This window comes from Mus caroli, chromosome 3 (genome assembly GCF_900094665.2).
Source record: "Mus caroli chromosome 3, CAROLI_EIJ_v1.1, whole genome shotgun sequence".
Lineage (NCBI taxonomy): Eukaryota > Metazoa > Chordata > Mammalia > Rodentia > Muridae > Mus > Mus caroli.
Window position 1 is genome coordinate 92,276,183 of NC_034572.1, and position 13,067 is coordinate 92,289,249.

At 45.1% G+C, this 13,067-nt stretch overlaps 1 protein-coding gene across 1 annotated transcript in view; it reads left to right on the top strand.

The window, feature by feature from the left end:
* The first annotated feature begins 8,562 nt into the window (after positions 1 to 8,562).
* Reg4 (regenerating family member 4) overlaps positions 8,563 to 13,067 on the top strand; it is an 11,588-nt gene continuing 7,083 nt past the window's right edge. Inside the window, exon 1 of the mRNA XM_021157124.1 lies at positions 8,563 to 8,629. Within this exon, the coding sequence (XP_021012783.1) occupies positions 8,563 to 8,629 (67 nt within the window). The remainder of the gene's footprint in view (positions 8,630 to 13,067) is intronic.

Consider the following 13,067-nt stretch of genomic DNA (forward strand, 5'->3'; position numbering starts at 1 on the left):
AAAGAATCAAAAGTTCAAGATAGTCCTCAACTACAAATTGAATTTGAGGCTAGCTTGGGAGCTTGGGATAAATGAGACCCTGTCACAAAAAAAGGGGGAGGAGGAGGAGGAGGAGGAGGAGGAGGAGGAGGAGAAGAAGAAGAAGAAGAAGAAGAAGAAGAAGAAGAAGAAGAAGAAGAAGAAGAAGAAGAAGAAGAAGAAGAAAGAATTCACAGTTCAATATTTGATTTATTATTCTCACTAGTCACCTTCAGCATTTGTGGTTTGTGGCTCCTTGTGGACAACACAGACTGAAGCAGGCCCATGAGTACAGCAAGGCTGATGGGCAGTCACAGTAATAGTACATGAATTGGTGAGAGTTTTACTGAGTGTTGGGGCAAAGGAGGAAAGAGTATATTGTTTCATGAACGAATGCACTTTGATCTAATTGCTCTTCTTCTTCTTCTTCTTCTTCTTCTTCTTCTTCTTCTTCTTCTTCTTCTTCTTCTTCTTCTTCTTCTTCTTTTCTTCCTCCCCCTCTTCTTCTCCCTTCTCCTCCTCTTCTTCCTCTCTCCTCCTCCTCTCTTCTCCTCCTCTTCCTCTTTTCTGATGCTGCTTCTCCTCCTCCTGGTGTTGGCGATTAAACTAGGCTCTCACACATGCTCAGCAAGTGTCCTGACATGGAGCTCAGCCCTCATCCACCTAAGCCCAATTAAGTCACCCACCTCTTTTCAGAAGTGCTCCCTTCGTGATAGTGACATACCAATGAGTGTGTTTCCATTTAAGGAGACTTTTGGGAAGCCAAACTGAATCATGACATTGACAGAGGTAAGTGGTTTCCAGTGGGTTTCAAGTGTAAGTTCTCCCCAAAGAGGAAACAAACATCTCTCATCAGAAAGTGCTGGAGGCTTTTCGGAGGACCTTCCCTAAAGAAACATCTTTAAGTGACATCTTTCTCTGTGGGTATCACTTAATAAAAGGTGAGTGAGGGAACCTGACCTCTGCAAACAGTTGGTTTGCAATAAGGGTTTTCAGGGGTGTCTGGTCCCATTAGTCCATGCTCTGCTGAAAATGGTCTCATACAGATAAGAGGGGCATGAGTCCCCATGGTAAAATGCACCAAGGAAACTGATGGAAAGAGACACATTAAATACAAGCACAGGCATGTGAATCATGTCAGGAGACATGACCCCTGTCAGAGTAGACCAAAGGAACAACTTCCCAAAGAGAGCAGCAACTGGGGCTGGGGAGACAGCTTGGTTGGCAAAGAGCTTGCTATACAAGCATTAAGACCTGCATTTGATCCCTACAGATTTGGTGGCATGGGTGGACAGCTCCTAAGAAATGATCCCTTAGCCTGGCCTCTGATCTCTGAATGTGCATTCGTGCACACAGATGCATCTTCCTGTCCCCTTTCACCTGGTACCTACATCTACACACTCAGCCCCTTGCGCTTGACCATGTTTAACGTTTATTGAATTAACTAAGTAGTCCACGTATAAACATGACCAAGGAAGGAAAGAGAAGAACGGTGTTGTAAACAGGAAAGGCCTGAAACGTGGCCTGGCTGCTGTGGCCCACTGTGGACATGTGGTATTGATAGATCAGTGTACCAGTGTAGGAAGCATGAATACCAAAGGGGCAGATGCAGAGGGTGTGATCACTGATGACAAAAGTCTGGGCGAATGTGGGGCTCAAGGGTGCTCATTTCGTTCTCTTTTCTTTAAATTTTCTTTTAATTATGAAAATTATTTTACATGTGAGTGTTTTGCCTATAGGTATGTATGTATATGTATGAGGGCCAGCAGTCAAAGATGGGCCACTGATGTGCTATGATTCCTATCACCCTAAGACAGAGGCAGGTGTCAAGAGGTCATGTTTTTTCATAATAAACACTAAAAGGCCGTGTTTTTGCAAATAAACACAACCAAGTTGTGTGTGTCCTCCGGGAAAGGTAAGAGAGAGTATAGACACAGACCTAAGCCAGACGTAGCTGCCAGCCAGTACAATTCCCACACGGGACCATAGAGCATAAGTAAATCTTATGCTCCAGTCCAGCTAATTTTTAATAAATAAAAGGGAGGAACTGTGCCCAGCCTTGAGCGGACTGAATCAGACCTTGTTTTGCTACAGTCGCCTACCCCACCTAGGATGGCGTCTTCCGACCTAGGTGCAGTCTATTGTCTGCCACATCTGCAGCTTCCTGCAAGAAGCCACTACCTGCTGAGCAGCTGAGCTTGCCTCCCAAACCAGTTGTCTCTCCCAGTACTCTTTTCCTTCCTTCATCCTCCTCCACCACCTCATGCCTCCTGTTCCCATCCCCATCTCCCACTCCCACCCCCTGCCCAGTTCCCTTCCTTCATCTACCCTTCACATCTATTTCCCCTTCTGTGTGAGATTCAAGCACCTCCCCCCTTTGGTTACTTAGCTTCTTTGTGTCTGTGGATTGTAGCATAGTTATCCTGTACTTTAGGACTAATATCCACTTATAAGTGAGTCCATACCGTGGATGTCTTTCTGTGTCTGGGTTACCTCACTCAGAGTGATATTTTTAAGTTCCACTCATTTGCCTGCAAATTTATGATGTCATTGTTTTTAATGACTAAGTGACATTCCATTCTGTAAATGTATCACATTTTATTTATCTATTCTTCAGTTGAGGGTCATCTAGGATATTTCCAGTTTCTAGAGCCAGTGCTCTTTAAAGGCTGAGACACCTCTCCAGTTTCATCAACTTAATTTTCATGGGAAGTGTAACATCAGAGTTTCATTATCAAGAGTTCTGAAAATACATACACTCAAATATTTTTGTGTATGTGGTGTGCAGGGCTGGTGTGAGTGTGAATGTGTGTGTGTGTGTGTATGTGTGTGTGTGTGTCAGTCACATGCTGATGTGGAGGTCAAGGATCCAGGTCAGCTGTTTTACTCAATGACTCTCCACCTGATTTTTCTGAGAGCCCTAGCTGGTGACTAAGACCCTGAGATCCACCTGCCCTCACCTCCCTCTGGGATTAAAGGTAGCTGGTTCCACACCCAGCCTTTTAGGTGAACTGAGCTCATGGTGTGAAGCCACCACTTTACCAACTGAGCCATGGTCACAGCCTTTAAATGGTTGTTTTCTAATAAAGTCTAAATTTAATCAACACTAGACCATGACAGGGTTCATCCTCGTGTGAACTCTCTCCAACGTCGGTGGGTGCTGCCTGGCACTCCACTCTGAGTTCTGTTTGTATTGAAAATAAACTACTGCAGATCTTTCCAAATGTCTTTATTAGATTTTATTAGTTTACTATATGTGAATGGGTGTTTTGTCTGCACATGTGTCTATGTACCACGTGTGTGAAGTGTACAGAGACCAGCAGAAGGTGTCAGATCTCCTGACCCTGAAGTTACAGGCAGTTGTGACCCTCTCTGTGAGTGCTGGGAACTGAACCCAGGTCTTTCACAAGAGCAGTCGGTGCCTTTAATAGCCAAGGCATCTCTCCAGTGCTCCACTCTGACCCTTGATTCTTGGTAGGTAATTGTGACTGATTTGCATTTGGGTTGCATACTCTCTGAATTTCAGGTATGATGCATCTATCAGCACAGTTTCTTTTATATCACTGTTTCTTGACAGTCAATGAAGCTTTAAATCCAGGCATCTTTCTGACCCCTTATTTATATTCTCTGGTTTCGAAGCAGAGCCTCATGTAGCCCAGGCTGGTCTAGGGCTCACCTTGTAGCTGAGGCTGACCTAGGACTTACTGTGGAGCCTATCTGCACATTCACAGTTTTCTGTCAGCCTTTGAGTTCTGAGATTCTGCATGGGTGCCAGACTCTACATCAGGTGAATTCCCTTTTATTTTTATGTCTCAGTGTTGTGTGTGGCTTCTATCGGGCTTTTGTTTGGTGTAGAGCAATGGAGGTTCTGCTGAGAGACCTCTCATAGTCTCGTGTGCTCTAACAATCCTTTTGTTGTTTGAAGTCTTGGAACAATGGCACAGAGGTCAGAGCAGGGTCAAGGTAGTCTGGCATGGAGAAGATCTACGTACTCACAATATTTTGCAAAACTTTACTGTGTTCCTTCTGGATCAGGTCTTTGGACCATGGAAGGCTCTGAGTTGGAATCTGTGTTCTCTGTTGTACAGTGTGGCAGTGACTTTCCCATCCAGTTCTAAAAGGGAAAAGGTGCTGTGTATTAGACTAGGTAAGATCACCTAGCAACGCCCTCCTTCATATACAGACTAGGGACCTGTGTCTCCAAGGGGTTCAACACATCCCCCGTGCTTTATAGTGAGAGAGGAACAGAACTCAAACCTCAACCAGCCACTGCTGGGAGCCAGACCACCTGCCTCTCTCTCGAGGGTACGTGGTGTTGGGGGAGGTAAGCTGGGAAGACATTGGTTTCTCAGGCCCTAGCATAAATTTACACACAGGTGGGAAAGACCCAATGACAGAGGCAGAGTAGCATCTAGAAAACAACACTAGGCTTGGAGCAGGGAGCCATAACGTCCCTTGTTAACCACACTAGGCACAGCACTTCTCCGGAGTAAGACCCGAGCATCCGCATGGCCGCCTTCAGACACAAGGGACCTTACAGAGCCATTTCTATAATTTAGAATGAACAACGTCCGACGCCCAGAACACAAATCAATCCCTTACCCTCTGCACAGACAAGCAAACCTTGATGTCCTTTCTAAATAGCTCGTTTTTCCAAATGATTGTGAATTCAGCAAGCAAACCTAGATTAGACTGAGGCCAGGGTTCTCTGAATACCACTGACAAGTCTTGAGAACCAGGCAGGTCACTGCTGTCTTGGAATTGGATTTCTTTTATTTTCTTTTGTTAAGGCTTTTTTCCCAAGGTTTTTATTATGTGTAGGTATGTGTATCTATGTGTGGGTGCAGTTGAGCACAGATGACTTGTGGGAACCAGAGGTGTCAGATCCTCTGGAGTTACAGATGGTTGTGAGCTACCTGGTGTGGGTGCTAAGCACTGATCCAGGTCTCTGGAAGAGCAGCCAGGTGTTCTTGTTCTTGGTCTAGTCGGTGGGCTTCTTAACTGTGCATGGGAGAAGCCTGCCCTATGTTGCCCACAGGGCTTTGGTTAGCATCTTGTTTGATGATCTAAGAAAGAATTTGCTGTTAATTATTCTATCAGTGTAAGCTATTTGGACAAATTTGCCTGTGTTAAAACCTGATTTTAGTACCTTCAGTTCCATAGGATAAAGACAAAGGGGAGGGTTCTAAGGACCTTGGTGAAGGCTGGGCGGTGGGAATAGCACTTTGGGGACAAGAGTCTTGTTTGGTCATCAGGTGTGACCCAAAGTCAAATCTTTTCTGCAATGATAGAAATCTAACATTGTTCCAGAGAGGGAAGGACGTTATAGGTCATCTACAACACGAAGAGATAAAAAAGGAGAGGAAGAGCAGAACCAAGCACCATTAAGGGAAGAGATAGACAGCAAACGGCAGTTTGCCGACTACAGGATACTGTGGGTTTTAATAACTTGGACATGAAAGAAGATTTTGTTTGCTTACAGGGAGGGGTTCTGCTCTTGCTTTAACAAAGCTCAATGTGTGTCCATTTTAAAGTGATCACCTGAACAGTTTTTTTTTTAACTATAGATAAGGTTAATTATTGGTAAACACTATTGCTTCATGACTTCAACAGATTATATCTTGAGGCAAGAAGGTATAAGAGCTACAGGAATCTAACCTAGGACCACTCAAGCTGAAGAAGGCAGGGTTCCTGGAGTGTTGGTTCCAATCAGGTAATCTTCGCCGTAGCAGGGACAGGGGGCTTTCTGTGAACGCCTGTTATTCTCTGCTAGCTACCCAGTGGGTCAGAAACGACAAATCACAGCGTCATCGCTCCTGCTGTGGAGTTTGTTACAGTAATGTTTGATTTAAGTTGTTAATTTTTACAAAATCATCATTACTAATGGTTGTGCGGGGATGTGCCCTTGCGTGTGTGTGTGCATGGCGAGCTTTGTGGAGTCAGTGCACTGTGAGCACTGTGAACACATCTTCACGTGGGTCCCAGGGATGGGACTCAGGTAAGTCATCAGGCTTGCAGAGCAGGCCCCTTACCTTCTGAGCGCTTTGCTCAGCCCTGGGTCCTGTGTTTTCTTGCTGCTCTATTGAAAGAGAGTTAGTTGGCTTTGGCGTCCAGCAGTAGTGGGTTCCGTGGTGGTGTGAAACTAGTCGCTGTGAAACTTAGGGACGGTCACAGAATCTCTCTCGATGGATGTCAGTTTGTAAAATGGTTCTGTTACTGACACTTGGCAGTGCAGTCTGATTGTGGAGGTCAAACGAGATGTTAGGGCCTCACCAGATGTTTAAGACTCATTTAGAGTAAGGGAAGAAATTCGGACCTCCTTCCTCCAGTCAGTCAGGTCAGGCCTACAGTTGAGCCGCGCCATTGGCATTTTAAAGGACTTTGAAATCTTAGGGTACATTTGAAAGGACTCCTTAGCAAAAATAAATAAATAAATAAGTAAGTAAGTAAGTAAGTAAGTCAAGGTTCATATGATAATTTAAAAAAACAATAAAAAAAGCAAAGAAAAAGAAGGGGTGCCCCCCCTGTGAATGTCAGACCAAAGTGCTCATAGGTCTGCAGATTAGAGTTTCAAGAAGTCTCCATTTAGCCGGGCGTGGTGGCGCACGCCTTTAATCCCAGCACTCAGGAGGCAGAGGCAGGCGGATTTCTGAGTTCGAGGCCAGCATGGTCTACAGAGTGAGTTCCAGGACAGCCAGGNCTATACAGAGAAACCCTGTCTCGAAAAACACAAAAAAAAAAAAAAAAAAAGAAGTCTCCATTTTAGTTACATCGGCCCTCCTAAGCTATCAATTATTTGATATTTTATTATTATTATTTTATCATAAAGCATTGTTGAATAAGAACTCAATGAATTCTTCATTTATCATAGTTTTGTTTTTGGAGGTTTTTTTTGTTTGTTTGTTTTGTTTTTTTGAAAACAACTATTGCTTAGAATTGTAGGACAGCATAATTGAGAATGGAAGGGTGTGTGGGTGACTACACTAACCTCACACCACAGTGGTGGTTAATATTTCTCATAGAAATTCCAAAGATTATAAAGGAGAGCATGCATAGGACAAAGGCATTTTAAAAACCTGAACATGACTTCTGTGAAGAGATCCAGCGAGACCCAGAGCTCAGCACTTGGCAAAGGGGCAGGGACTACTTCGAGGAAGCAAACAGAAGTGGAGCTTTTGGGTGTCATGTTGGACCCTTACAGCTGTTGTCTGTCCCCCTTCAGAATGGAAAAAAAATCATAAATGAGAGAATAATATGAACTGAGATACACTGTTAGTAACTTCACCAGGAGGTATAAATATACAAAAAGCAGTCTCACAAATCATCACAAAGAAAAAAATCCAACATGTAGAAAAATGTATGAAGCCATAAACTGGTAAATCACAAGCAAAATGTTAAAAAAAAAAAGCGTATCATTTTTGTTTATATAATTTACAAGTAGATAAAAATTATATCATTTATACTCCATTTTATTGATAGCTTTTAAATAGGGGCAAAATGTCCTTTTAAATACCAGACTGAGTAAAAAGCACTTTCTGACAAACTTCAGCATCGTGGAGTAGGAGGGCAGCAGTCTTGAGTTCCCAGGAAGGAGTGAGCAGGCAAGCCTGCCCGAGACAGCGGGCTTCCTCTGCGAATGCAGCAGAACACGTGGGTTCACACCAAACAGAAGAGAAAGCAGGCAAAGAGCCTGGCTGCAAGAACGTTCTTTGTAGCCGGCCTGTGTTCGACAAGTAGCCTGGTACCAGGCAGGGTGACTCTGTTTGTGTAAGACTGTGCACCAGTACCTAGGAAGGCTCTGCAGGCTCTTGCCCAAACTGCTTGTCTCTGGGAGATGGATCACTTCTTATCTCCTGGTGTGTGTTGATGTTTTAATGACTTATAAGTTTTTTGATAATGAAAGGGGAGACCAGCAAAGCTTCTTTTTTTTTTTTCTTTTCTTTGTTTTAAGTGATGTAACCAAGGTTTAAGAGTCAGAGCTGATGACATGAGGTAATGACTCCCAGTCCCTCTAAACCCCATGCTTTCTTATCTGTAACTGTATTGGAGCCATCTGTTTTCCTTCAAAAAAAAAAAAAAAAAAAAAAAAATCCCAGTGTTGGAATCCCTTTCTTTTGTTTACTGGACTTGAGGAAGCTTAGTATCCCCTGTGAGAAAACGTGCCCAGGTCGCCCTCTGCTGACTGTCCTGGAGATAACTCGGGAACTCTTGGTAGTTCAGGAACTGCTCAGCACTTCTGCCCCTGTCCTTAGGACTCTGGCATTGGTCCAGAGGGCTTGCAGGGAAAAATAAAATCCCACAATGTCTGCAATCCCTACATTAAACTCGAGATTATCTTCATTGTACAACGCTAATCTACCTGACAGTATTTTGACGTGGTAGCTAAATCCCAGCATCTTTCTCAATGCTCCAGATTGCAGGTCTAGGAGAATCCAGAAAAAAAGAGAAGAGAAGAAAAGAAAAGAAAAAAAAAAAAAAACTGGAACGGGCTCTGAGGGCCTTGAAATCAAAGCATTGAAGTATCATCTCCATCAAAAGAGGAAGATGGCTTCCAAAGGCGTGCGGCTACTCTTACTGCTGAGCTGGGTAGCTGGCCCCGAAGTCCTGAGCGGTAAGTTCAGTCAGTTATTGGAAGGCAGCCACAGGCAGTAAGTACACAGTGCACATAGTACGCCATCCACTCACCTGCTCAGGCATTCCAGGAAAGCATATCAAGATGAGAATGCAAAATCAGGTGGCCGTCAGAGAAGAGCCAGTCTGAGACGGAAGCCACCTTAAGTCAAGGGTTGCAGAATAAAGATTTTGAGTTTGTTGTGAGTGATAGAGAGCCTGTTTTAAGAACCCAACAGGCCTCAGGCTGTCTGTAGCTCATAGCTATAATCACAATGTCCAAGCATTTATGCACTGTTCTCGTGTTTGAGCATATTACAAAGTCCTGTTTACCAGGGACCTGCAAAGCTAGTCAGAGAGATGACTACTGTACACTCATAGCACAAGGACAGGGAGCGTGCCAGGGACACTATGGAAACTGCAGCAGAGAAAGCAGGACGAGGAAGGTTTGAGTGTGTTGAGAGAACCACCACGGACTATCCAGGATGGAAAGAGATGAAATGTGGGGTCCTCTGATATAAATGCTCCGCTGAATCTGAGAATGACAAAAGTCACACTGATACCCAGCTCCTAGCTTGGTCATCTCCCACTGGCCTCACTGGGAGTTGGAGGAGGCAGGACCTCTGAGCAACAAGTGTTGCTTGTTTGAGCATTAGTTCTGTCGAGGGAAGAGGCCACTAATAAAATCCGCTGAGGCCTAAAAGTTCTCGAATGGACTTTGCCAAGGGGATGAATGAATGCAAGGCAGTGTGGGGAGAGGTGGAGCTTTTGGGGCATCGGTTGAAGGCTGTGTTTTGGCCGTGGCCTACCCTCCACGTGGCCTTGTATGATACTCTGCCCCTGACCTCACACCTATCTCAGCTACCAGCTCTCTGTGTCTGATTTCTCAGGACCCAGGGAATTCAGCCACTGCCCCTGTACCCTGCAAGAATGCAAAGAACACTGGAAACTCTCCCCAGTCCCTGCTGCCTTACAGCCATGTCTGTATGCTCCTTGGGGGCTGCTCTGACCTCTGGCTTCCTTTAAGAGCTTGACACTGACCCTGGCTATATTCTGGAGAATGAGATAAGACTTCCCAACCTCTTCCCAGGACTTCACTAATCTCCTTGGGTCTCTCCCCAGGAGGAGACTAGAGCCAAAACATATAGCACGGGTCCTTCCATGGCTCTTTTCCAGACAGATCTTCCTCCCAGCTGTAGAAAACCTTTTTGTTTATTGCTGCATTCCTGAGAACTGTGCTTAAGACAGATCCCATATATTTTTTTGCACAAAAGCTTGTGGAAAAAAAAAAGTCTAATCTTGCATTTAAAGTAGATGTGGAGAGCTTAGAAACTGATTTTTTTTTCTTTCAACGGAGGCTGATGGCCAAGATCATAGCTCTGTTGTCTGAGCAATGGCTCCTTGCCCTGGCCTGTGGGGCTCAATGAAGAGAAACAGAGAGACATTTAGACACAATGAAAACTGCACTGGCTAATATTTTTCAGAAATACTCCACCTTGTTATCATAACAATGGTGTTGGTTTCTCACAGCTACAATTCTAGCTGAGTCTGGTTCTGCATGTCTGGAATCCTGGCTACTCAGGAGAACAGTGTAGCATGACCTCAGGGCCCTGACCTGCCTGGGTGACACAGAGTTCAAGGCCAGTCTTGGAAGCTTAAACAGGCTCTGTTTCAGGTTTAAAAGAGAAAAGAAAAGAAAAGAAAAGAAAAGAAAAGAAAAGAAAAGAAAAGAAAAGAAAAAAGAAAAGAAGCCCAGGGCTAGCCTGTAGATCTACAGCTCTGTGGCAGGACTTCCCCACCGTGCACCAGACCAGTCCCCAGTATCACACAAGAAAGCTCTAGTTCTAACCATCTGTCATTTATTTAGCAATTATTTTGTGCTAGGCGGCATGCTAACCACTGTGTTTGTATTAGGTATGCATTATCCCACCAGCTCTCCAAGCAGCCCTGTGGGGAAAGTGTACGTTAGTTCACTGTGCAGACAGGAAGTCAGAGTTGTACGAAGGTTCGGAGAGTAGAAAGACCACTAAAGATGGAGACCCTGGTGCGAGGACCTGTCCTTTCTTGTCACCCCATGTGCAGCAATACCTCATGTGCAGCAATGAGGAGACTTGGCACCTGTGGCAGAGATGTGAAAAGACCCTAGGCAAACTGAGAACACAGCGGCTCCTCAGGACTCCACTCCTGTCTTGTGGCCTCAGTAGGTTTCCTTATCCGTACCACGAGTGCCCATTCCCGTCTGTCTGAGACAGTCTGGCTATTAAGTAGGACAGCCCGAATAAATATGAGTGACTTGCAGGTTTTTCTTTTTTTAAACATAGCTTGAGCATGACTAAGCCGGCTAGAGTCCCAACTCAGAGCCACACTGTCTAGGCCATAGCTTCTCTTTTTCTTATATGCTGTGGGAGTGTGAGGCGCAACAACTTCTTTCTGCCCCGTTTCTTCATCTGGGACGTGGTGGCAATATCAGGAACTAGAGTATAAACTGCCCAGAGAAGGACCTGGTACCAAGGAATGCTGGGTAAACCCGAGGCACAACAGCGCATGGCCTCAGTTGGAAGCATTTCTAAGTCTTCCCACCAGGGGGCGCATGTCGGTAGCTGCAACAATGCAAGGCTAAGGTGAGAAAGAATGATGGAGAAAAGCAGAGGGGAGGAAAGAACCGAAGAGGAGGGGCAAAAGGAGATCACAAAGGCACGGAGAAAAGCAAAAGAGATAGGCGAATTGAAAGTACGCCATGGGCTGAGGTCTTGGGTTGAATAAAAAAGAACAAAATAAGTTGAATGTCAATATCTATCAGACTGTGGCTGCTGACCTGAGACAACATGACTGCAGCTGCTACCTCATGCTCCTGCTGCGTTGCCCTTCCTGCTTTGAAGGATCGAATCCCTCCAAGCTACAAACCAGATAAACCCCTTTCTCCTCCAGCTGCATTTGTCAAGTCACAGCTGTGAGAAAAAGATGATCAATATGCGTTCCTTCCATTTGTTAGCTCAGTGATTATCCTTCACTCACAGATCCACTCACACACGCAATAGATCTCAATCTGTAAGAGTCTCGTACTCCAGATCATCTGGTGCTGGTGCCTGGGAGATTGTAGCTAGAGAGGGCAAGAAGACGGAGCTGAGAAAGCACTTCAGTGCTAAGGAGCTGGCAGCAAGGCCCAGTTGGTAGAAGGTGTGCCTAGCTTGCATGAAACCCTGGCTTTGACCCTCCACTGTTTTGTAAAATCGAAAATGATGGCAATGCCTATAATCTCAACACAAGGGAGGCATAGGCAAGAGAGTCAGAAGTTCAAAGTCATCCTCAGCTACTTTGTGAGTTCAAGGCCAGTCTGGGCTGCCTGAGACTTTGTTTCAAAGGAAAGAAAAGGAAGGGGGGACAGAGAGAGAGATGGAGGGGGGAGCTGACAGGGAGGGAGGAAGAAAGAGAGAGAAGGGAGAAGAGAGAAGGGGGAAGAGAGAAGGGAGAGGGAAAAAGGGGAGAGGTAGATAGATAGATAGATAGATAGAACACTAAGGAGCAGGGAACCTGTCTGAAATCAGTGTGAAAGCCCTGGAGATTTACAGGGAGCAAATGAAACAGAAGAAAGAGTGCCACACAGTCATCTGACTGGGAAAAGATCAACACACTTAAACAGCTCTAGTCTGCGCACATCACTGTGGAAGACCTTTGCAGTGGTCTAGAGTGTAGGTGTGCAGCCACATTGTCACAGGGCTCAGATTGCTAGCCTGGTTGCCCCTTGGCCATCAGCCCCTCTTCACTTCTCCTCGCCTCTTCTGAGTCACAGTCTCCTTTGCCATAAAGCCTTTCTCGTTCCTGTTGGCCATGCTTGTCTTACAGATCCCCTATACTCAAACTTAGGGGCTTGCTATTTCTGCACACACCTGACACCTTCTGGTCCCCATGCCTCTGCCCAGCCCATTCCTTTTCTCTAAAAAGTCCCCTCTCCTCTCTATTGATGCACAACCCACCCATCGTCACATTCTGCTAAGTTGCCGTTTGTCCCACCCCCTTCCAAAATGGCTCTTTCTCCTAATAATGCCCCCAACTCCGAGTTTATATCTCTGTCTACTCAACAAAGCCTGACTGTGTCATTCTACCAGTTGTTTGAGTGTGTTCACTGTAGTTACACATCCTGATCTAGTGAAATGGTAGCAGTTGATGAGCACTGAGGCCTCAGAGCACACAGAGACAAAACTCTAATGGCTATAAGACCTCCTTAACTCCTTCTTTGACAGCTGGACCACAGCAATATTTGAGCTTCTTAAAATTCCTATTGCTTTAGAGTGTTCAGTAGTCTCAGAAAGCTCAATGCCCCCTTTCCCAGTAAATACCCACCCTGGGAAAAGGTCCTTTGATAAGGGCTGGGAGAAGAGTAATAATAAAGTTTTTGGTTTTTTTTGTATGATCTCTCTCTCTCTCTCTCTCTCTCTCTC